Source organism: Lissotriton helveticus, chromosome 9 (genome assembly GCF_964261635.1).
Source record: "Lissotriton helveticus chromosome 9, aLisHel1.1, whole genome shotgun sequence".
Taxonomy (NCBI): Eukaryota; Metazoa; Chordata; class Amphibia; order Caudata; family Salamandridae; genus Lissotriton; species Lissotriton helveticus.
This window is the reverse complement of record NC_136070.1, coordinates 399,928,205-399,954,507: the sequence shown is the minus strand read 5'-3', so window position 1 is coordinate 399,954,507 and position 26,303 is coordinate 399,928,205. Positions and strand designations below refer to the sequence as shown.

The following is a 26,303-nucleotide window of genomic DNA, read 5'->3' as shown; positions in this document are numbered from 1 at the left end:
ACCATACACATGACACTACAGGATATTACACATAATTAACACATTGAAGTCCAGACCAGATGTTTTAAAAGATAATGTAGATAAAATGTCTACCGTTAGTAGATGACCTTCTACACGTACAGTAGTCGTGAAATAACAATCAATACTTGTCTACCTAGACAACAGGTTTCACCATCACTAACCATTAGAAATGTCCTAAAGATAATTTGTTTAATACAGAGAAACAAAACAGCAGTAGCCATGGCCATTACTAGATGCACCTGATTTAGACAGAATAGCAAGGCAGTAGTACCTCTGACCATTACTAGATGACAAAGGAGTTGTTTTAGACTGAGAAGAAAGGCAACAGGGCCATGGGTCACTGTAAGGCATCCGCACAGAATGTAAAAGGGCATGAAAGGCACTTTAATTATATAAATTACATGATATGTCCCAAAAAGGTTTTTTAGTCTCCAAAAGTGCTTTAAAATGCACAATGTTGTCCTAACATAAGATGGCTAACTTTTATTTTTACATCCAATCTCTGGATACCCTCTTTGCACCCAGGACATGCCATTCCGAACAACAGCCCAACTTCATGAGGTGCCTGGGATACCCATTTGTTGGAAATCACAATCAGTCCGCCGGCACGTATAGGTGGTTTGCACTGACTCCCTTCCCCTCAAAGGATCCCCAAAGCTGGTGGCGGTAGGCATAACAGACCTAGATATATGGTGATAGAGCCATCATCCTCATAAAGGCTGTCTCATTATGGCCCTATCAAACTGGACAGCACCGAACACTCGGAACTTCTCACTCCAACTCCCTCCTCCTCGCCGCCACCCTGCAACCCTGGATCTGCCAAAGATTATGCTGCTCCAGACAATTGTGGATACTGATGGTGTAGCTGGTTATTGTTGGCTGACTAGTGGGGTGGCAGGCCAAGGTGGCTCCATCTCGTTGAAGTTGATCATCATGTTGGATCATGAGTCGGCAGCTGAAATATTCTCACAGAGAGCCTCCATCTTGGTTTCTGCCTTGCCCAAGCCCCTGTAGACCGCTATGTACTACAGAAAACTTTAAAAACAAAATATACTGCAAATTCACATCAGGCACAGTAGTACTAGAGAATATTGGCCATGCTGATTGTAAACAAAGTCACCATTCTACCTCAACTACCTTAGGTCCCTAACAACATAACACAATAGTTATAGCTAATAACAATGAACAAATTGCAAATCTTGCCTTATAGAGTATGACGGAAACTATGAAGATGTATACAACATTGCTGGGTCCCTGTCTATTACACCTCGCTACCATCAGCACTAGTAGCAGGCTTGCCTGGGCAAGTCTGGCAGCAGCTTTCTAGTGACAGGCATTACTGCATAGAAGGTCTAGATGGGTAGACTATACGTTGGAATGCATGCATCCTAGGTTCTGGTGGGCTCTAACCATTTTCCCATCCTGGACTGTGTTGTGATTGCACCAGACTGACAAAGATGCTGATTTTTCGTGATGATAACATATAACCCACAAACCTTCTTCTCTTCAAAATGTTGTATAATAAAGATAAAGTGCTATTTGTATTGTAGCTGTTCATATATAAAGTTGTCTTACATCTTTCTGGAACAATACACAATTTACAAAACTAAGAATAAATAAATACTGTTGATGTCATTTGCTACACTGATTTACAGTGAGAGTGCGAGGAGGAAGAATCCCAACTTGGGTGCAGGTCAAAAGGCCTGTAAACTATGACTAATAATCAGCAGCTAGTACTTGTGAGTCTTCTAATGACCTGGTCATGGTGAAAGAAGTCATCCTTAATGATAATAAGAAATATTATGTCTTTGCTCGCCCAATACAGTCTAGCACTCTAGTGGTCAGCAGCATCCAAAACATGCAGAACATGAATTACCTAAATAGACTCACAATGAGATGTTAAATGACATAATTGATGACTTCACTGATGACATTTAAACTAAAATGATTGATAACATCACTGATGATATCATCCAACCTACTACGTGTCAAATTACTCTATAAACAGCTATTTTACAAAACAAAGTAGGAAGCGAAGGGCCCACAAACATATACAGAATACATTGACTGTGTGACTATCTGTGCATGTGCAAAATTCAAGCCATGTAAACATTTTTAAGAGAAAGGCCCATTCACCTACAGAAACACATTAGGAAGCAGTTACAAATAAACAAGTGCTGTTTACATTGTACTGTATAATTCAGACCCTGTGCTCTCCATCAATATAGTAATGCAGGTAGAGCAAATCATTAGGAGATGTAGTGGGTTTCACATTAATTGGCCAACGTCGGCTCTTAGACCACTGTGTACTTGGGAGCCAGTAGCATCGATAAAGAGAAATCTACAGATCTGTCAGCGATATTTGGAAATTTGAGTTACCTGATCCCTGAGGATGTGCTCAGAGGAACCTCTATAGTTACAGGAGAAATTTAAGATTGCTTCTGCTGTACACTGGAGAACACTCCTGCTCTCCTTGCTAGGCAGGGCAGCTATGTATAACACTTATGGGCTGCCCATATTTCTTTATGCCTCACAAAATACACCTTAAGTCATAACAGAGAGTTTCTTCCAGAGTGTATACCGGGAACTGAGGCACATACTGTGGAATAACAGCGTCCCAAGCATAGCAATACATAAATTAGTCCGGGGAGTGTATCCTGGTGGTATGGTCTTCTGCATCTTAGGAGATACTACTGGGCTACACAATTAGTTTTAGATAACAACTGGGTCTTCGCTGAAAAAGATGAGCCCTCTGTGCAGCATGACAGAGCATTAATGGGGCTGAAAGGTTACATGACAGCCATATAAGGAAAAAAGGATCAGCTAACTGGTTGACATATACTAAGGTGATGCTACAGGCAACACAGATGGGGTGGTTCTCAACCCTAACAGGGGACATACCAATGTGGGACTCCTGGAGACAGGGTGAAGTGCAACGCCTATCCGGATTCGAGAGTTGGGATCTTATAGAGATCAGTAAATTGGAAGATATATGGGTAGGTGCAGACATGAGGACGTTTCAGGCCCTCTAAGATGACTACATGATGCCAGTGGGAGAGGGTTTTTGCCACCTATGACTTAGGTATATTTTTTTATAAAGACATGCTGAATGGAACACAAATGGTGGATGGCATGCTAGATGAACCCTTAAGGCACAAGGGAATCTCTCTTATATACAGGAAAAGTATGAATAATCTACCTAATACCTTGGATGCCTTGAGGGCGGTGTAGGAGCAGGACCTTTGGGAGCAATCGGATGAGGAGTAGACAGAGACGCTCCTGAATGGCCAGGAAGGAAACATTTAGAGTAGGGTTCTGCCTAATTCAATTAAATATCCTACATAGAGTGTATTACACTAGAAGGTTTATGATAAAGATCAGTAGAGCTGACATTGATATTTTTCTCCGGGGATGTGGCCAGAGTGGCATGTTTCTGCATTCCCTGTCGAAGTGCCCAGCACTACAGCTGTAGTGGGTGGGAATACTGGGGGTCCTAACGGAAGCTGCAGGACTTTTGTAGCTAAGAAACACTGCATCCTGGGCCGAAGGGGGCTAAGCAGGCACCAGATATCAATGTTTATTTTGTATTTTAGGTATGATAGTAGCCCGACGGAATATTGGACACCTGTGGGGTCACCGCCAATGCCTCATCTGGAGCAATGGAGTGTGGATTGGTGTCGAGGGTGTGTCTATGAGGGGAGAGGCTGCCCACATAATTTAGAGAAAGTGTGGGGTCCATGAAAGAACTATAGGGGGTTGCTGTGAGCTTAGTTGCATGAGTATTTCTCCTTTGGACCTGACAAAGCCACGATGAAATCTTGAAATGGTTAATGCATGCTTAATCTTCAGCTATTCGATTGAGTACTGTCAATGAAACCTGGAGTTGTTCTAGGACGTTACCCACCTGCGGACTGAGTTGTTATACGTCATGTAATTTAAAAAATATTTTGTTCTCATGATTTGTATTTCTGTTTGAGCAATGTCTGTACAAGCAAGTCCAGGGTAACACAATGGGACCTGCTTTGTCCCCGCCTATGGCAATTGATGGGCTGGTGGGCAGACACGGCCGGTTGTAGGAGTAACTGCAGGGCGGTGACGTGGGGAGGGGAAGGGGGTAGTAATGTATGGATTACGGACTTTAACAGGTAAGTAAACATATAAATAAATAAAACAAATTTTGTTGCGCGCACTGCATCGCATTTGGTAATGCAGTGCACACAACGAAATTCGTTTTATTTATTTATATGTTTACTTACCTGTTAAAGTCCGTAATCCATACATTACTACCCCCCTCCCCACGTCACAGCCCTGCAGTTACATCTACTACCGGCCACGGCTGGTGGTGGGAGGAGCAGGTACGCACAGACAGAAGAATGAAAATGTATATACAATATGTTGTTATATGGCTTTGTTATGTTATATTATGGTATGTAATAATTATTTGTAAAGGTCATTATTACTGTCAGGTCCCCCTACAAATCTTTTTGATTTCACCCTCATATTTCTGAACCCGTTTTTGTTGGCTTTTAGGACTCTGCACATTTTACCACTGCTAACCAGTGCTAAAGTGCTTGTGCTATTTTAATTTAAACATAGTGCAATTGGCTTACACCCAATTGGCACATTTAATTTACTTGCAAATACTCAATAAAGTGGTACTACAGGTGCCCAGAGCCTATACATTAAATGTGGTACCAGCATCACTTATTGCACAACCGCTTATGTAGCCATTTAAAAAAAATGCCCAGGCCTGCCACTGCAGCTTGTGTGTGCAGTTTTCAATACATAAGGTAGGCCCTAAACAGCCCGAGGGCAGTGTACATGATATTCAAAAAATTGGAAATATACCTTTGGTTTTTACATGTCCTGGTAGTGAAAACTCAGAATTGTTTTTTACTATTGCAGACCTGTCTCTCCAAAAGGATGATATTGGTTACCCTATTACATTTAATAAGTCATAACTTTCAATTGGGAGCAAGTAGGAATGTTGAGTTTTGTCTCTAAAGAACTGTAATTTAAAACACTCTTTAATGGCACAGTTGGATTTTAAGTTTCTGAAAATGTCACTTATAGAAAGTTGCCACGTTTTTGTCCCAATAATTAGGTGCCGGCAGCTTGTACCGTGTGTGACATGCCTAGGTGTACCTGGCAGTTTGTCTTTGTGCATTGCTCCCAGACAGTGAGACAAGTGGGGAATAGGTTTTGGCAGGATGGACCATCTCAGACTTGATGGGGTTGGGGCTGTCACCTACCACACTTGCACATCACAAAGACTCTGGCTCAGCAAACTCAGAAAGGGTTTTACACTAGCCTTTTGTGCCCTAGACAAGCTGGGAGCAGGGTTGAAAGGAAATTCCAAACAGCTCTGGGGTGGTACCCTCTAGAACCTTCCCCTTCTTCAAAGCTGGCACCAAGGATAAATAGTGGACCCTCTGACCCAGCTCTTTAGTACACCTCTGGACCTGTGTAAGACTCAGAAGGACTGCTCTGCTGCTGCCTGAGTAATAAGGACTGGACCTGCATCTTGAACCCAGGTCCACCAGAGAGACTCCAAGGGCTAGTTGGCTGGACTTATGATCAAAGCCTCAAGGACATAAAAGGTTCCAACTACATTGATCATTGATCCCTGCACCACGATTTTTCCTGCTGTATGTCCTATCACCCAAGTGGTGCCACTAGAGTTGTAAACCCTTAGACGTGGGCCTAGAAGTTCTCTGCCAGCCCATCTGTGGTCCTATCAGAACCGATGCAGCTCACCTCATCGCAGCTCTGCATTGAAACCGCCACTGCGTGACGCATTCCCGACACAGGATCTTGCAGCTCCTCGCAACCGCTGCTGGTTGACGCACCCTTGACACAGGACCTCGCATCGCAGCTCTGTAGCTCCTCAGAACCACCACTGCAAGAAGCATCCTTGGTGCAGGACCTCGCATCACAGCCACGCAGCATTCCTGAATCATCACTGCGGGATACATACTCAAGACAGGACATCGCACCTGCTGCTGTGTGATGCTTTGTCGACATGAGATACAGCAATGTTCTGCAACCAGGATTTAGGGAACTTTGTTCAGTGGGCCTAATTTGGTCCTAATATCCGACCCATGCTCCATCACGGCTGGCTTTCACTTGTGACTTTGTCCTGATCTGGTGTGACCTGATAACCACAGCTGGCGTTTTGTGCTTTTAGGTACTATTTTTACCTACATTTTTTAAATTGCATATCTCCGATTCTAATACATGGATTTGGGCTGTTATGGTGTCAAATAACTTATTAAAGTTGACTCTATTTTTCTAATTTGTGTGGAATGTTTCTTGCACTGTGTTTTCACTTTATTACTGTTTGAATTGCTGCATGAATACTTCACATATTGCCTCTAAGTTCAGCCTGACTGCTTTGTGCCAAACTACCAGAGGGTTGAGCTTCACCCTGACAATAACTGAGGTTGCTGCTTGAGTAGGGTTTAACTCCCTCTTCAACTAGTAACCCAATTTCCTACAATCTCCCCTGAGCGTATCCTGAGTGTATCCTGCCACTGAGCAGGTGTGTGCGCCTAGCTGTGCCTAGGATAACCTGTTACCTAAAAAGTCAGGTTTTCGCTTTCTTATGGAATTCAAGAAGGAAAAAGCTCTAATGTTGAGTAGAAGATGGTTCCACGCTTTGGGAGTGATGTGAGAGAACACCCGTCCAAATGATCTGGTTCTGTGTATGCATGGGATATGTGTAAGTAGGAGTCCAGCAGATGTGTCTAGATAGTCAGTGGAAGGAGATGTAACTGGTTAGGTAGGTGGCACATAAGTTGCGCAGAGTCTTGCAAGTCTCTGTGAGGAGTATGAAATGAGTGTGTTTGTGTAACGGGAGCCAGTGGAGCTCCCTGAGGTGTGATGTGATGTGAGTTCTGTTTGGGAGATTGATAATGATTCTGGTTACCATGTTCTGGATGGTTTGTAGTCTTCTGATAAGTTGCTTGGTGATCATGGCATAGATGGTTTTCCAGTAGCCCAACTTGCTTGTGGCTATGGCATGTGTAACAATTTTCTGGTGTTGCTTGGGAGCCATTTGAAGATCTTCCTTAAAATCTTCAGGGTATGGAAGCAGGATGCATACACGGTGTTGACTTGTTCAATCACATCCAGTTTGCTGTTGATGATGATTCTGAGGTTCCTGTTGTGAATGCTGGGTGGGGGTCCACATTTGACCACCCACCATCTGGAGCATCATGGTAAAGTGATCTTGGAGAATCTCCCTATTTCTTTCTTGTCAGTGTTGAGCTTGACACAGTGGGCCTTCATCCAGTTAGTGACATTGGTCTTGCAGTCGGCAAACTGAACTTGTTCCTGTGATGGGGGTCTTGTCCAAGAGGAAGAGTAGGAATTGCATGTCATCGGCATAGGAAAGGATGTTGATGTTGTACGCATAGATGACATGGACCATAGGGATACTAAAGACCTATTTCTAATTTGGAATGGTTCAGTACAACATCTATTAGAATTTAACAGAATTTGGAATAATAATACATTTAATATCGCTTTCACAATTACACACAGTCCACCTTTGATGGAGCTCCTGGATCCTGTCCCAAACATTGCTCTATAGAAAGAAGAGACCAGGCAACACTATCTTACAAACCTCCTACAGCCATCCAATACAAGTCAAATGGAACATTCCATATGGAAAATTTGTTTGACTGAGAAGACACTGCAGTACAGATAATTAAAAAAAATGGAAGAAGATATGTTAGATGTTATCCACAGAGAATACTCTGAACCTTAGTAGAAAAAATAAACACAATCACAAGGGAAGACTTACAGTATAAACATCACATAAACCTATGCTATCAACAAAAGAAACACATAGAATCAAATTCGTCAACAGTGTAGGAATGAGGCACACAGGGTGAAAAATATCTTGTCCAAAAACTGGGATGTATTGTAGAATGAAAGGACTATTTCTAAATACATAAAGATTCCTTCCATATGACCTGCAGAAGATGTAAAAATCTCAGAGGTATGATGTTAAGAAGTCATCTATCAACACCCTCACATACAATATGGTTAGATAATGACCCATCAGGATGCTTTATATGCAATAACTGCAAGGGATGTAAACATAGGCATGTGTCATAGACTATGACACCCCATAGAGCAAAACATGTACAATAATGAAATACAGAAGCTGCAGGCCAGCTTTCATGGTATATTGCCCTTGTTGATATGTATGAAGCACCATTTTCCAGGTTAAGAAGTGCATTCTGGAGCACATTCGGGCTATCGCCAATCATGATCAGAAATATCCAGAAGCTAGACACTATAAAACATCATGAGGATTTGACAGAAAAGTCTAATTTGCACTAGATAGTACATTAAGACAACAAAAAGAAAGAAATCACAGAAATTAATTGCACAAACTTGAATCTTGTTATATAATAAATCTGGATATATGAGAACCTTATGGTCTGAAGAAAAGTGAAAAGTTAGACTTACCAACACGAAAAGAAAAATCTAACTGTTGTGATTTAGTAACAGTAGCTGCAGTTGCATTGCTCTTAAATAGAAATGTTTTTAATTAGAAACATATGAAGATTGTCTTTACCGCATTCACATCCGATTGTGGATTACACAGCACATTTCTACACAATGGACAATAGTAAACTAAGGCGACAAACAAGACACGACCGTTTGGGCAATGGAGTTAGATACAGTGGATGAGTAGGACATTGCCTTTATAAGTGACTATAAAATGTGCATTATGAATGGATTAATTCAAGCATAATATTATTTGGACTTGAACGAAAAGCGCTTTTGAACTACTAACAAATGAGAGTATGGAGACTCACAAAAATACACATTTTGATAACACCGACCCAAATATGTAATTATGGCCAAATTATTAGTTATATAATTCGAAAAAGACGATGAAATCTGTCTTTACTGTCTATTGCACATATGCCTATATGCCGGGCTTTTATCAGTGAACAGGGCTCTTACTGCTGAGCTGATATGTGTCGAGTCTGTTTTATTGTCACTTCTAATAAAATACATTTTCACCAGATTCTAGTTAGTCAGTGTTTTACTGCAGAGGAGGTGTGTCGAGTTTGGATATGTATTTCGACACCGTCAAACATGAGAACCTACTTGATCTATTAAACACAAGAATGGGTATATCTGGAACTGTGCTCAAGTGGTTCACGTCCTTTCTACACAACAGAACGCAGAAATTCAAGAGTAACAACTTGATGTCTTCTCCAATACCGGTATCGCTAGGCGTCCCACAAGGATCCTCCCTATCCCCAACTTTGTTTAACCTAGTCATGGAACCTCTCACCACCTTGCTACAAGCATCCAATGTGCAATTCCACATGTATGCCGATGACACCCAACTTTATCTCAAAGTACAATCACCCAAAGACATTATGCTCTTGAATTCAACGATCAGAAGCACCCAAGCATGGTTGGTCGCTAATCATCTCAAGCTCAATGCTCTTAAAACAGAGTTCCTCTTGATCTCACCTCCTGCGAAGATCACTACCACTCAAATCTGGCTTAAACACTTAACCGCACTCAATGTTCATCCCACCATTGTAGACTCAGCAAAATCTCTAAGCATAACACTTGACACCAACCTCAACATGCAGGAACACATCAACAAAGCAACTAAAGGGGTGAACTACCAGATCAATACCTTAAGGAAACTCAAACCCTTCCTTCCAGCCAAAGATTTCCAAACTGCGGTACAAGCTCTAGTCATCCCTCGAATAGATTACGGCAGCATCGCCCTCTGCGATCTCCCCCTAACTACCACGGCACCCATAAGAGCTTCTCTAAACGCTGCAGCGAGACTCATCACCGGATCAAGAAAACACTCACACATTTCCCCTGACCTGAGAGCCCTGAACTGTCTACCTTTTGAAGCCAGAATTCATTTGAAAATCGCCTGCATCACGCACAAGGCTGTCCACATGAGCTCACCCGGATACCTCGCCCAAAAGCTGTCGATTTACGGAGGCTCTAGAATCACTAGAGGCACAAACAATCTCCTGCTAAAGCCCCAAAGATTCCGTAAGGAAAAAACGTATAAACGCTCCTTCTCTGGAATGGCACCCAGGATCTGGAACTCACTCCCCCCTGAAATCAGGCTCATCTCCTCTGCCATACTTTTTAAGAAAGAAGTAAAAGCTATCCTCATGGCGAAATACACTTGAAATATTACTGGGAATGTTATTTACAGACGCTGTTTCATTCAGTTTTACTGACCTTTTTTGCATTTTTGCATGACTCTTGTTGATGACCTGCCTGAGTGTTTACGCTATCAATTATTTGTACTTGTATTTGTACTTTTATCAGTATTGATGTAGCTGGTGGTCTATGCTCCCACATGTACCTTCCCCACCCCAATACTATATGCTCACACGTTGTTCTTTTCGTCTGTAAAGCGCTCTGATATCTGCAAAGACCTTGTTCGCGCTATATAAAACTTTCAAAATAAATAAATAAATAGCCATATACATTTTTTGTTACATTTTTAATTTTTGTTTTTTGGGGAGGGGTTTAATTGGAAAACAAGTTGAATATACATATTTTGAAATCTGGATACGGCTTGTTAACCTGAAACTACTGTTAAATAAACTGATTTATCAATTTTCTGTACGCTGAGTTCCTTCCCACCCCTATTTCAACTTTTTGCATGGTAAATCATGAATTTAGCTGTAAAAATAATTTTGCAGCAACAACTAATGTAAAGTACAATATAGGTGCTACTAGGCTGTAGAGTGTTAGGCTCCTCTAAAGCTGTTCATATTAAACAATCAACTGCACTTCAAACAATGCTAGCTTGATGACTTGGAGGTAAATTTGCTCACTACACGATTGTGAGTAGTACATCAAGGTTATAAGCTGCCCGGCAGGCACGGAAATTCACCACAGTGCCATTGTACAATAGGTGCAAACAGGAAGCTCAAAGCCTGACAGTCAGGATTTTCTCCCAGGCGATGCCAAATAGGGGGGCTGCACAAAACATCTGCTCACCACGGAATCCTGATCAAAATCTGAACACCCTAGAAGCGATTATAAGAAAGAACAAAGAAGACAAAACCATTGGTCCACCATTTTTAGGTCTAACATTGAATATTGGGCAAGAAAGCTGTTATTATATAAATGAGTGCTTCAGAATCAGATAGTACTTGATTCATGACATGGATCCATAATACACCTACTTTACGAAGGCGATAATTAGGAGTAATCAAGGCAACTATTGATTGATCGCATTATTAGGCATGGACTCCAAATACTTAGCAACCCTTGTCTTGTAAGACCTTGCAGCATGGGCAAACTCTATGGTCTTTATACCATGCAATCAACCAGGCTTTTTCCTGTTTTGTTGCCTTCAAGGAAGCCTTTGATAGGCTCCTATGGAAACTATTATGGCGGAAATTAACATATTCCGGGATCCCAAGCCCCATACTGAGAGCAATTCAACTTCTGCATATTGAAACATGCCTCTGTTTAAAACTGGGAGTGGGCTCACCAGTCTCTCTGAAGATTTATACCACAACAGGACTGTAGATGGGGTGCTTTATTGCCAAGCTGCTGTTCAATATATATATCTCAGTCCTGACACATGATTTAAACTGTTTAAAGACACACTCTCCAAAACTCTGTGTTTTTCCAATGATACACATGTTACACGTGGACGACCTGATGATATTGAAATTTACACCTGTAGGGCTGCAGTGCCTTCTAAATGGTCTCTTCACAATCTCACAGCTTGAACAAAGTAGAAGTAAGCCTCACTAAAACCAAAGCGGTCAAATTCACAAAGAGACTAAGAGCACCTGTTACATGGAATATTGGTAGTCTCCGGGATGCATGTACCTCACAGTACAAGTACTTCGGATTGTTTTTTGATTACAGAGGATCCGTTATCCTGCCTCCCTAATGTTAAGATTCGGTCAGCTTTCTAAGCTCTTTCAAGCTTCTATGTTAGGACCCTTACTAAAAGTCGTGGCTGCAAAATATATACCCATAATAAAATACGGCACCGAAATTGCACCAGGCAAGATGGCAAGACTTTTAGACTCACTGATGGCTAAGACATACCGGCTAGTATTCAAACTTTCAAACTTTACCTCACAGGCCCAGCTGTGTCTAGAGTTTGGCCTTACGAAACACACATGGGTTATAAAAAAAGCCTTTCTTAAGACATGCCATGGTTTTCATCTAGCTGAAATCAACACTGTATCAGTTCTGGTCTGGCACGAAATAAAGAATCTGAACTTGAAGGGCAGACTGAATGATTTTTTTAAATACGCAGTTCAATCTCTTCATGCAGAAAGCCTATGAAACCTTCAAGTATCACCTAAAGAATTTTAAAAGTGTCTCAAACCAATGACCAGATCGCTTCCTTTACAAGACGACAAAACAATGCTGGCTAAGAAAGTCTATGCTTGCCAAGTTATTCATTCTCACAATTTATTCAAAAGTCTAGTCTTATTTTGATCACGGATCCCCATTTCATTCAAAGCAAGGATTTATGCGACTGTGCCTTGATCCAGAACAACAGAAGGAGAAGTGTGTAGGCTCTGTGGAATGGGAAAGGAGACAATGATCAATATATATGCTGCATTTGTCAAGGCTACTGTCCAAAAGAAGAAAAACACTTAGGGGACCCTATATACAAGCCAAAATAAAAACATGCAGACAAGCAGTCATCCAAGGCCTCTACTCAGCCCATACCTGATTGAACACACAGGTCGTCAAACTTGAATACCTATTTGAGGCAAAATGATATGCTTATAATGGCGAGAAAAAGCCAAATAATCATGCAAGTGCCGGGATGAACTAAGACTCTGAAAATGAATTAGTCTTATTATTGGAATCTTCCGACTTTTTAAGACACACAGACTCAGGACCTTAGAGCTGAAAGTACAAACAAGCGGCAGCCATTGCCGAAGCCGGCATCCTGTGAGTGCTGTGTGGAGTGGCAGCCATTGTCCAAGGCCAGTGTTCCGATGTTTTGTGCTCCTCGTCTGTTCGCCAATGGCGACTGCTTGTTTATATTTTCTGCACGCGAAGTACGCTTTCGCCTTTAGAATAGCTGCTGCCCCCACACAGCACTCGCAGGACGCGAGTGCTGTGTGGGGATACAGCTATTGATAAAGTGAAAACACGCATGGCGTACTGCCAATTCAATCAAGGGTCTGCCAGTGCCGAAGCCAGCGTCCCACTAGAGCTTTGTGGGGCTGCAGCTCAAACAAGCGGCAGCCATTATTAAAGTGAAAGCGCACATGGCACACTCCAAATACAAACAAGTGGGGACATTACTTTCCACTCTGTTGTGCTTGTTTCAGCAAGACATGAATCAAGCTAGAGTGTAGGGACACTTGTAAGAGGGGCTGTCCTTATGGGAGGCAACAGTAGAAGGCAGGGACGTACTAAGAAGGGACTACTAAGCCTATTCATGAATGAAAAGCCATCATTTACAAAGGACAAGAAGAGATGTCAATTGTAAAGGTGAGTGGAAAATGGAAGGAGCTTAGGGCTAGAGGTAGGTAAATTGGATTTACCGATTCATAAATACCGAATTTTACCGATTCGGTATTTATGATTCGGTAAATCCAATGTAGGTAAAAAATCGGTAAAAAATACCGAATCGGTAGGATTCGGTATTTGCCGAATCGGTATTTACTGATTCGGTAATTGCTATTGATTCCTATCGGAATCAATGTCAATTACCGAATCGGTAAATACTGATTCGGTAAAATTACCGAATTGTCAAGGGGGGCAGGGTGTCACTTTGACACCCTGTTGCACCCCTGATTCTGGCTTGTGTGCCATGTGACACACATACATGCCGTGTGCCACATGGCACAGGTGTACATGCACAGATGTGCATGTACACAGGAATTCGTTATTTACCATGAAATAATATTTCATGGTAAATAACAAATTCTTAAGGGCCTGTGGCACTATTTTAAGTACCACCTACATCTAGATTTACCGATTCGGTAAATTTACTGATTCGGTATTTTACTGAATCGGTAAATTTACTAAATCGGTAAATTTACAGAATTGTTAAAATTTGGGCCCCCTACATCTCAAAAACCAAATACCGGTCGGTAACGGCCGAAATCGGCCGTTACCGACAGGAATTTGGTGTCCTACATCGGGCCCCTAAAGTCCATACCTGAATACAGCATGTCTCAAAGAAACAGCGCAAGCGCTGCCTAGGCGAGACCTAAAACGTTTTTAAGTGAATACATTTGCTGTCAATGTGTAACTTCCATGTGTAATGGTTTTAATTAACTAAGCACTTTATTAATTAACTTGAAACTAAATAATGGTTCCAGGTCCTAATTCAGGCAGACTCACTTTGCCTTGAATCTATCTCGGGTTGATAATTTAAGAACATTGGGTAATTGAAAAAGCCATTATTAGGGAAAGAGCTTATACAAAACAGTAAAATCAGTGTAGTTTATAAGTACCAACCAGCAATAAAGAAAGTGACAAAGTTGTCCAGCATACTTTCGAAATCATAGTCTTCTTCCAATTCTGCAAATAGAAAAAGCAGTCTGATTAATATTCTTTTTTACCTTAAGCATTTCAAAATTTAATTTATTTGTATTTACAATGTAATATGGGCCAGGGAGAAAATCTGGCGATGTAATCAGTTGAGATAATACAAATTGCTTTATCTTGTATTTCTAAACCAATTTTAAAACTCAGTCCTAAATCTACAATGCTTCTCGCCTTATTGCTTTTTCACAAGTCTATAGCTGAAGTTGTTGTCTCCTTTATAAGTCACCCAGACCTCTTCCAGGTTTTTCAGTTTATAAAAATATTTTCTATTCTACTGCGAAGCAGAAAATATATTTTCTAATAGGCTTGAAAAGATAGTTTATGTTCCTTTTTAAATTACTTTAGTCTTTCTCCAATCAGTGCGTCTATGAGTAAACGTAATTCTTGATTGAATTGTCTGTGCTGCAATTATCCTCATCTTTCATTTCTCGCTTCACGTCCTGATGCTCATCTCCACCATCTATAACTCTCTTGAAAAACTCCAAAATTCACTGTTGTTCTGTATCTTATTTATTCCCTTAATTATGACCTTATTTGTCCCCTTGGCATACTGATATCAGCCTTCCACTGGACCAGCTGTAAAACTTATCTCTGCACCTCTTTCAAATTTACCTTCTCCAAATGGCACTCTCTCCACCGTAGAACTGAGTGAATTAGTCACAGTAAACCTTATAGTACACTTTGTGAAACACATTTCCAGAAGGTACAATACTTTGCGTCTTGTTTCCTTTTCATTGCTCCCTTTGTGAGCCACAAAAAGCAGGGGCTTTTGACTGATCAACTAAAATTCAAGCCACTATCCACTCAGAACTCAATGACCTGTTCATCTCATTCCGTTGTTAATACTATTATTTGATCATTTCCCTATAACCAAACTGTTTCTTTTTATACAGTAGGACAATGTTGAGATGGGTAGGTTTGTAAGGATTGGTAAACAATTATATGGTGTAAGGCTACACCATGGGGTCGATTCCGATCTGGTAAAAAGCGCTCCGATTAGCTGTACGCAGCCTTTTTTCCGTACGAATCGTACACCTACAATGTCCCCGTACGAACTAGCAAGTACGATCCTAACCCAAAGCGCCACTCCGTACGACTCGTACCAAACACCGTACAAATAAAAAGTACATACGGATTCACTCCGGCCGACGCTGTACGCCACGTCCGTACATAAATTGGCAGCCATTTCCGAACCAGGAAGTACGATCCGTGTTGACGACACTCCGTACGACCCTTTTTCTACGGGAGCTGAAAACAGCTGTAAAACCAGAGTTCGCGCCGAAACAGGTACGGAACGGCCCCCCGGGTACGGCTCGTACCCCCCATGATCGCAGGGGTACGCACCGTACCCCTGCGATCATGGGGTGTACGAGCCGTACCCCCATTGTACGATCGGTGTACATGCCGTACCCCCATTGTACGATCGGTGTACGAGCCGTACCCCATTGTACGATCGGTGTACGAGCCATACACCCATTGTACGATCGGTGTACGAGCCGTACCCCATTGTACGATCGGTGTACGAGCCGTACCCCCATTGTACGATCGGTGTACGTGCCGTACTCCCATTGTACGATCAGTGTACGATGGGTGTACGAGCCATAGCCCCATTGTACGATGGGTGTACGAGCCGTACACCCATTGTACGATGGGTGTACGAGCCGTACACCCATCGTACGATGGGTGTACGAGCCGTACACCCATCGTACAATGGGGTACGGCTCGTACACCCATCGTACAATGGGGTACGGCTCGTACACCGATCGTACAATGGGGTACGGCTCGTACACCGATCGTACAATGGAGTACGGCTCGTACACCCCATGATCGCAGGGGTACGGTGCGTACCCCTGCGATCATGGGGGGTACGGATCGTACGATGTGTATATATTTGTGTGCTTTTCCGTACGACTCGCCCTTACCTGACGTGGACCGTACGAATCGCGTCCTCATACTCCGGTCCAGAACGTACTCGTCGGGTCGTACGGCATGTGTACGAGTCGTACGGTATGTGTACGAGTCGTACGGTTCACAGTTTCAGCCTTGCAATATGTACGGATCGCGACGATTCGGACGGATTCACGGAATGCGGATCGTACTTGGCGACTCGGACGGACGGGTACGATTCGTACGGAGAGGGCTCCGGATACAAATCGTACGGACGTTTTTTCCCCCGAATCGGAATCGACCCCCATATAGGAGAACTGTTTAAAGAGATGTCTGCTTTTGAAAGGCAAGTACTCAGACTGCCCCTGTTGGTCCCAAAGATGTCTGCACCACAGGATCACTGAAAGGGGGTCGGATACAGATGGGTATCATTCAGTAACAAGGAGATAGAAAGATTTGCAGGTGAAAATGGTATACACGTTGGAGAAATAGTTAGTCTGGAGATTATTGTTGCAAATGAGCCACAAGAAAGAAACATATTGCAGTTCAAGGGTTCTATTCGGGAAATCCTCACCATCAGAGAAGCGTTGATGCAGGGCTGAGCCTTCAGACGTGACCATGACAGAGGATCACAAGGCTTGCATGAGCGCGTGGAGCCTAGTGCTCTTAGGAATGCCTGCCACCACCAGCTTAGATGAAAAGGGGTGGTTAAATCTTCAGGGGCTCCACAGAGCAAAAGCAATACAGATGAAGAACAATAAGTGGGCACCAAGCTTGGATTGCTACAGAAGAGTAGCAGCCCTCTGCGTAGTTATTACCTAGCGGTACCACCATGTTTACTGTTCTAGACCGGAGCTAGTGAACTGGAGATTAGCAGATAGCTGCTGCTTTGCCTACATGCCTCAGACGATCATTCTGGCAATCCAATTGTAGTTCACCTTTCATGACTGACAAAAGAAAATTTCTCAATTACCTAAAAGTTCATGTTCTGCAACTCAACACTACTTCTAAAGTCTGGGCTGCTTAAAGTTAGTGTGGGGACTGAATTCTAGGGTGTATCCCAGAGCACAGTCGAAAAGCACCGCAACTCTGACACTTTTATGGAGAATCACTGGAATAAAGCAATGTCTGGCTGATGAGCCCTAACTAGGGTGAAACCGTTCTCGGATTGCTTGTAGGCTGGTTCACTGAGGATGTGGCTGGCAGTTCAGACTGTACTGCTCCCACTGGAGCAGGGTCAAGATTGTGGCCGTGTCCAAACTGAGGTGGCAAGTGGTGATAAATAACGATGGACTGGGATGTGGCCCAAGTAATTACCAGTGACTGAGATTAATTCAAGTATTCCATCACTCAATTTAATATACTTTAGTGTCGCTCTAAGTGGGACGGTCATGTCCAGACGTGGGTACTGTGCACACTGTGTCACTGGGATCAAGCTATACGTTGCTGATGAGCCGTAACAAGGGCGAAACCGGGCCTGGGTTGCTCCTATTCTGGTGCAGGGATGACCTGGTCTGCCAGATCAAGCTGGACTGTTCCCATTAGAGCAGGGTCAAGACTGATTTGTCTATGGCTGGGTCCAAATTGAGGTGGCAAGGTGTGAAAAATAACGATGGATGGGATACAGCCCGAGTAATTACCGGTGTCTGAGATTAATTCAAGAATTTCATATTTAATATCACATTTGTATGCTTTAGCATCTTTTCCAATGACGTAGTGTACCTTTTACATTCACATTTATGTGATATAAAAGAAAATGTGTTCGAGATGGTAATTAAAGATAATCAAGTGTTTATTTGGGCATTTTAGGTGAGAAATTTGCAAAATATATATATAGATATATGCTAGCAACAGTATTTAGCATGACTTAGCTAAAGAGGGTGAAATGAAGTCAAGTAATATTCAAGTTACCAGCTCCTTTTAGGATCTGTGTAAGGATGTCCTTTGGGATGTCCTCTCCGTTCTCAATGGCCTTCTGCCTTCGCTCGATGCATTCCCTTCCTGTGCGACGAAGTAACAGAGCGCTCTCCCGCACCTCTTTTACAAAGGCACGCTTTCCTGGCATGTACTAAACGATAAATTAGGAAACACTGTATAAAGTTGTTTTAATGTTGTTTTTTTGCACCAGCATCATTAGGAAGGAAAATTACACAGAAGGTAAACAGCGAACATGTGCCAGAGATATCCAAACGTAAAAGCAAGCAGGAGTATTTATAATGAAAATGTTAAAAGGAACACTAGACTTGGGGGCATATTTACAAGCCCCTTGCGCCGCTTTTGCGCCGCCGTTGCGCCGCTGTTGCGTCACTTTTGTGACGCAGCGGCGGCTCAAAAGATGCGCCAAGGTGCGGGGTATTTACAACGTGACGCATCTGGGAGATGCGTCACGTTGTAAAGCTCTGCGTCAGAAGGAGGCGTTCCGGCGCAGGAACGCCTCCTGAAAGTGGCTGAGTGAAATCTACAAGATTTCACTCAGTCATTTTGGTGCCCATGCTCCGTCAAAACCCTGCGCCTGCTTGAAGCAGGCGTGAGGATTGACGTAGCATTGGAATAATAGGGCCCCCCGAGCATTGCTGGAGCTGCGTCGTGCTTGTGACGCAACTCCAGCAATGCAACACTTTTACGGCACAGATGCATGACGCATCTGTGCCTTTTTTGCCCCATGGTGCGCCACATTGTAAATGCAGCGCAACCATGTTGGCGTAGGCATGGCGCACAATAAGTGGCGCATCCCTGCTGATATGCAGGGATGCGCCACTTATTGTAAATATGCCCCTAAATATTTAGCTGATAACAACAATTCTGAAGTGGTATTACGCAGGATGACATATTGATTATTAGATCTTTCTCCCATCAGCCTTCATTAGCCTATTTAACTCATTTGAAAATGCAGGTGAAAAGGAAAAACATACTTGGAAACAACAGTTTAATAATTTATGCATTCTTCACTCCATGAACCCAGCGGGCCCCGTGCTCAAAGACGAGTGTAAAATTTGTATTTGCAAAAAGTGAACTTACTCGCACATAAGTGTGCAAATCCCCCAGTACTTGGGAGTAGGTCTTTGAGAATCGTAATGCATATGCACTAGAAAGTACGTGAAAACAAGCATCAATCTGCACTCTGCACCTAGTATATTTTCACAAGTGTAAATGTTGGGTACTGCTGGAAAACTGACAGCCACAGCTTTCCAGAATTAATCTGAAAACATATGGTTAATTTTCCAAAAATCTTAAATTCACTCCGAATGTAGGGAGGCAGATGTTTGGTACATTTGACCAACAATACTTATCTCTATAAGGCAAGGATCTAGAAACATCATAAAACAGGTTAAATTATTTGCTAAAATGACAGGGATAACACATAGAATTATATATGGGTAACAGACAATTATAGGGATGTTTTTCACTATTTTCATTAGCCTATTTCTGTTTCCTGTCCTCCCTCCGGGATGTTATGTGTAATAGAAAGTGTGAAGTTACTAACTCTCATGGCTCTCATTGGCTAAGCTGGCATGTTTAGTCACTTTTGTCATTAACAACATGGCACCTTACTTGGAGTTATACATGTAGATAGATCAGATGTTCTTTTTGCCAAGTTAAATTAGTCTGGTAAGGGACACAGTGCCTCCAAGCTCTGTTGTATTTTAAAAACATGAGATAGAATCAGTGATCGAACCCTATTTAAACCCCGGGATTTGACAGTAAATTAGAGGTTTTCGCATTAGAATTATCACCCGAGGTTGCACCCACTGAGGATCCAGACACTCTAAGGCAGAGAGCCGATATCTGGCTTTGGCGGAAAGCACCCATTCTCACTCTCTCCCTGAGCTTTGATAGGGAACAGCTGATCTAACTGTTCAAAGGTATGATGTGCAATACTTCTTGAGAAACTCAGAAGGTAAATTTGCTATTTAATGCTGTAGCTAGAATTTAGCATTGTCCTAGAAATAGTGTTAGGGTGTTAGGAACAGCTCACTAACCCCTTCTCTGCGTTTGTCGGCCAACGGCCGTCACAAGCACTACCTCCATAGTGCTGCACACGTCCATTGGCCGACGCGGCCCCGCCCACTCCGCTAAACCGTCGCACAGCGACGGAATTGCCACTGCGGTTAAGCGGTTAAAATTCTAGGAATGTTCTTGTATTGACTGATCATAACATGTCTAACTGCTCTTGTGTTGAAATTCTGTCTGGTTACTATTCCTATTTTATGATCTACACTGAGGAATACAAAAAAACATTTTAACTTACATGTCCGTTTCTTAGTGTTATCTTTGACTGTGTTGTTCACAAACTACGCTTTTGGGATTGCCACTGTGTCCCTGAAACTTGAACAGGACTGACAGTAATCTGAAAACTCTGCCTGCCAAAGATTGCTAGGTGGGTTTGTGTAAGGACTGTGGTCCAACAGGTTTTCCTCATTCTATGATGGAAAACGAAACCTAATCCTGTGCCAGCTGGTTAGGAAACCAACCCCTGCAGTTCTGGGGTGGCACTCGCAAAATTCACATCTGGGAGACTGGGACGTTCAATGGGCCTGATTCACATAACTAATTTACAACAAAATCCTAAACTTACTGCCATTTTCGTTTACACAGAAGGCACTCACTCATTTTGGTATTCACAGAAGGCACTCATCCATTTTGGTATTCACAGAAGGCACTTACTCATTTTAGTATTCACAGAAGGCACTTACTCATCAATGAGTAAGTTGCTTATCAATGAGTAAGTGCCTTCTGTGAATACCAAAATTAGTAAGTGCACTTACTCATCAATGAGTAAGTTACTCATCAATGAGTGAGTGCCTCCTGTGAATACCAAAATGAGTAAGTGCCTTCTGTGAATACCAAAATGGTAGTAAGTTTAGGATTTTGTCGTAAGTTAGTTCTGTGAATCGGGCCCAATGTTCCTGCAGGCCTTGATGTCGTCTGCTGGATCCCCTAACATGTCCCTGAAAATATGGGCTCCTGTTGTTGGGGTGGTGAGAATTGGCATTGCCTGTAGGAGAAACCTGTGGGAATTCCACAATAGGGGCAAAATCATTGGGGATACTGCCTTGCAGGTGTCGGAGACCGAGGGAGTGCAATGTGGCCCTACGTTCTTTGGGGAAATCACGTTCTCAACAAATAGGGGAGATCTGTCAAAAGGCATATCTATGAGTGACGCCTTTATATTACCAGAGAAGCCTATGGATCTCATCCATGCATGCAGCTGGAGCACCACACTAGTCCTCAATGCTCTACCTAAACAGTTGGTAGTGTCCAGGTCTGACTGTATGACATATCTGGCCACACCCTGGCCATCCTGAATGGTCTGCACCAGTTTGGTGTCGTATTCCTCTGGGACTGCTAACAACATCCCTGTGATTATGTCCCATAATGGAAGGGGGTACCTACTCATCAAACAGATGGCACTGACTGACCTAATGGCGAGGCTAGCTGAGAGAATACTTGTTTGCCAAATGCATCAATTCTCTTCAACTCTTTTTCTGGGAAGAGGTGGCTCATGGGGAATGAGTTTGGATTGATCCTGATGGTGGAAGCCTAAACCACCATGCTCTCTGGAGGATGGTCTAGTGTCAAAAAGGCACGATAATCTGGAGCAAAGCTGTGGTGTCATGCTACCTGTCTGTTTGCAGGTGGGCATGAATAACGTTTAGCTCATACCTATCACCAAGTGTGTTTGCAGAATGGGATTGCGTGAGTGACTTCCCCATGCTCTCCAGCACCATTGTTGTCATTGCTCTCGCGCCCGCCCCCCCTCCCCCTATGCTGCCTCCCTCCTTGCTCCCTTCCCCCCCCTCTCTCTCACCGCGGCATTTCCCACATGCCCTGCTATACATAAGAAGTCTACCGAGCTCACCATGTTCCCGTCACTACGTCATACTTAGTCACACTCCTCTCAGTATCCCAAGCTCCACACACACACACGCGATCACAGTTAAGCACCGCCTGGTTAATGGTTTCCTATATGTTTAGGATTGTTCCTTATGGTTGATAGTTTTCGATTACAATTTTGAATGTGCAATTACTTGGCAATGTAAACAACTGACCTACTTTTCCGGTCATGGTATGCCTTGAGTGCTATATGGAATGAGACTGGACTATGCTGCTACTGCACAGGGGTTCTTTGCATCAACGTTGGACACTGCCACTACTGGATGTTAATATATCGTGCATGTGCTGGAGCTATATGAATCTGTCATGCTGTTCACCCGTGCTCCTGTTAAGTTGCCCCTTTGCTGTCATACCTCCACGGGGGGGTGGTGATTCGCGAAGCCTGGGACTTCCTGTCTTATGTAACAGCACCGTTTATTCGCAATGACTGCATATGTGTATTCTGTACTATGACAAACTACAATAAACATATTCAAACAAAAAAAATGAATAACGTTTAGCTCACGAGCCAATGACGGTGTCAGCCGGGGCATTGTTGAATTCCAGCCAGTGTTTGTACGAGGTCTGTCTAGGCTGCAACACTCAGTGATGACATTGGTTTTAAACTCAACACACCCAACTAATGACAACAGCATATGAGGCTGTCTCTTCTGTTGAGAGACCAAGGGGGCGACCCCAGCCCCAAGTCAAGGGACGTGTTGTGTTCACCGGCCTCTTATAGGTCCAAAGAGAAATTGTTGCACCACATTGTGAGGGAAATTCACCCTTATCATCTCCATTGATGCCAAGGGCTCATTGGCTTGGTCATACTCCGAATCCAAGGTAAAGGTGCTGTTTTATTTGAGTCAGAGTGAACAGTGGCCGGTCGCATCAGGACTGTTCCGGGACACACCCATTGTTGAGCTCAAAAGAATTCGGCTTGGAGTTAGACAGGACAGCAGGTTTCGCTTCAGGGTTAGCATCAGCATGACAGGAACTGGCATGGAGTTTGGTGCCAGACATTGAGCTCAATCCGAAGTCCAAGCTTAACCCAAAGTGGGTTCAAGAGTGACAAGTATCGCAGAGTATGGATCTGCTGGTGGTAACCCAAATTGAGGTCTCTGTGGATCCCTAGGGCCAGAAGGTACACCAGAGGGATCTTGTAGGGTGCCAAAGATGCACATCATGGCATCCCTTAAAGCCTCTATCTATTGCAGCATTGATGACTGCCCAAAAGTTCAGTGTGTATCGGGATCAGCTGTGATATTGACTTCATGATAGGTGACCAGGAGCAGGATCGGGGGCACCTTAACATCCTTGCAACTTCTCAGAGAGAGTGAAGAGACAGGGATGAGTACCACTTGGCCATCTTGTGTTTCTTTTAGTAGTTTGATTTACTCGAAGACTTGTACCACGATGAAGACTTGTCAAAGGAGTAGCCCGAGAGAGGGAAAGGATCCCCACCCTTGATTTCAATCAGGATGGGGCATATGCAACTTCCTGAGGTGTTCGGTGAGGTACACCTTGGCTTCACAATCTTGAATTGCCTTTGGGTGGAAAAAAGCAGATCTTCGGATGACTTGGATTTGTGGCCCAAACACCAGAGCCATAACTCATGGAGATCCATCACAGAAATCTGCTTGTGATAGTCCCAGTAATTTCAGAAGGGAACCTGTTACCCTGCACACTGTAAAATATTTTTGGTACAAAAAGCTCAGTAACTGAAAAGAAATTGGGAGCTAGCCCCGGATCCATATACAAAGCTGCAGAAAGAATAGGACTGATGTTAGTGTGCGTTGGTGACACTAATATGTGGCTCCAGCCTCCACTTCGGGGAGGATCAGGGTCAATGCAGAGAAGCACAGAACCACTTACAGGTGCACAAGGGCTATGCTGAATTATTTTCCAGGTCCAGTCCAAAAGGTAAGGACTCTGCTGTTATAAGTATCCATCACAAATAAATAAATGTTAATAATAATCTGAAATAAACTCTTCCAAAAATAGTAATCTGAAATTAGGGTTGCCAAAACAGTAACATCCAACTCCCTGTCCCTTAGTCAACATTTAAGTGCCGGCCAATGTGCCTGTAGGATCTTGGCCAACTTACGACATTGTTGATTTAAATATTTTCCATATACTCAAAAATAAATGTCATATAGCACCAAATGCTTCACTGACCCACAAACCAGTGGCAATTAGCGTAGAACTTCTTGTAGAAGCAGAGGGTTTCTGTGGAAAAGATGACAGCTGAGACATGCACTACCTGAGCTTCATAAACTTCACCTCTATGATATTTTGATGTCACATGTCGACAGCACAAAAATTGAGGGTGGAATGCCTGAAATGTTCTTATCTATAGATAATTGCAATGGGTAATATTCATACTAACATTTTTCACTTCATCAGTGCAGGTACAGACTGGGACTGGTTATATGTAAATCAGTCCTGGACAACCTCAAAAAGCACTGGTCACCCTGACCTGCTGTAGTGCTAGAGGCACTCTTGTGATTTGACACCCTGTGATGACCTTTGACTACCAATATTTTAACTGACTTAGTGTGCTATTTTGTCTTAGTCTAGATGTATGACGGTCCTGCATATACATGCTTCTCTTAAAAGTTTCTTTCTTGTAATCTTGCTGTCTTTCAGTGGGAACTGTCACGGAGCAGAACAGCCTTGCCAAGAATAGAACGTGTGGGATGTGCATTTGAAAGCGTGAAAGGGAGAGAGAGGTGTGTAATGTACTCTTTGGTTTCGAAGTGCAGTTTTGTGGGCAGTCATGCATACCTGTGTTCGGTGTTGTACATTGAGAGATGAAGTATGTGAATCTATAAGCAGTTGTGCACAATTCTGCATTGTGTTATACATAGATAAGAATTCTGAAGTTCTTACTATTGGCTTTGACATGGCCTCATGTCATCTTGTTTTCTTGACTTTGCCTTGCTTCAGCTTTTCTGCGTGCACAGCAGCACTTGCAAGTTGCTTGGGTTATTCACGTTCAAGGTCTTCTTGTTTTTGTGAGGGATTGTTTATGTACTCTGAAAGGTTTTGTGAGCTGCGTCAACCTAAAGGCTGGAACATGCGAGATTTGGAAAAGGGGCCGTGACAACTCCTTCCTGCCATGGGAATGCTTGCTTGGAGCCTGGCCAGTTCTGGTAAGATTCCTCTGGCCCGGGGTGAGGTCTTTCTTGAACCTTCTAGTGTGTTTAAAGCTGAGGGATGCTGACTCAGAAAACCGGGAGTTTGTAATCCGAGTGGGGGCAGACGCGTCTTTCTCAGAGTGGAACTCTGGTTGCTGAGGCTCTCAAACCCCGGCTGTTTTAACTTCCCCAGTCAGGAGTGGGTGAGATGCAGTGTTTGGACCAGGTGATGTATTGAGTTTTGATTATTGCCATTGTGGTGTGAGCCAGAGGCTGGGATCATTTGATGTGTTATCTTTGTGATGTGTGAGTGAGTGTGCTTTCTTTGTGATGTGTGAGTGAGTCAAGGTGCACCTCTAAATTTCTCATTTGATCTATTCAGTGTACATATCTTTCTGATCTCTTGCAGGATGTCCAGTGTATTTGCTTGAGTCTTATTTCATATTATTTGCTGCTTGTTCATTCATCAGTATTATTCATGCATTACATTTACCAATGTGTTATTATTGCTTGCATATAAACATATATATCTCTTTGTGTATTTGAATCTTGTGCATTTGACATTTGGGATAGCCTTTCTGCTAGAGAGAATTGTGTAAAATAAAACCCTGAACCTTATTCTAAGAGAGAGAGAGTTCTTGCATTTTGTAAAATAAAACCCTTTTCTAAAGGTGTTGTTTGTTTTGTGTTATGTCTTCTGCTTCGCCTTGTGGATTTGGGCTACCGTGTGGAAGATTCTGTATGATCTGATAGGTGCAAGGAAGACATCTCAAAATTACAATCATTACACCTGCTAGGCCAGGCCTCATC

General features: G+C 42.9%; 1 protein-coding gene across 1 annotated transcript in view; it reads right to left on the bottom strand.

The window, feature by feature from the left end:
- LOC144782767 (cholesterol 24-hydroxylase-like) overlaps positions 1-26,303 on the bottom strand; it is a 356,051-nt gene that overhangs the window by 106,750 nt on the left and 222,998 nt on the right. Inside the window, exons 8-9 of the mRNA XM_078662068.1 lie at positions 18,391-18,547; positions 14,503-14,565 (exon numbers count right to left, since the gene is read on the bottom strand). Of these exons, the coding sequence (XP_078518194.1) occupies positions 14,503-14,565; positions 18,391-18,547 (220 nt within the window). The remainder of the gene's footprint in view (positions 1-14,502; positions 14,566-18,390; positions 18,548-26,303) is intronic.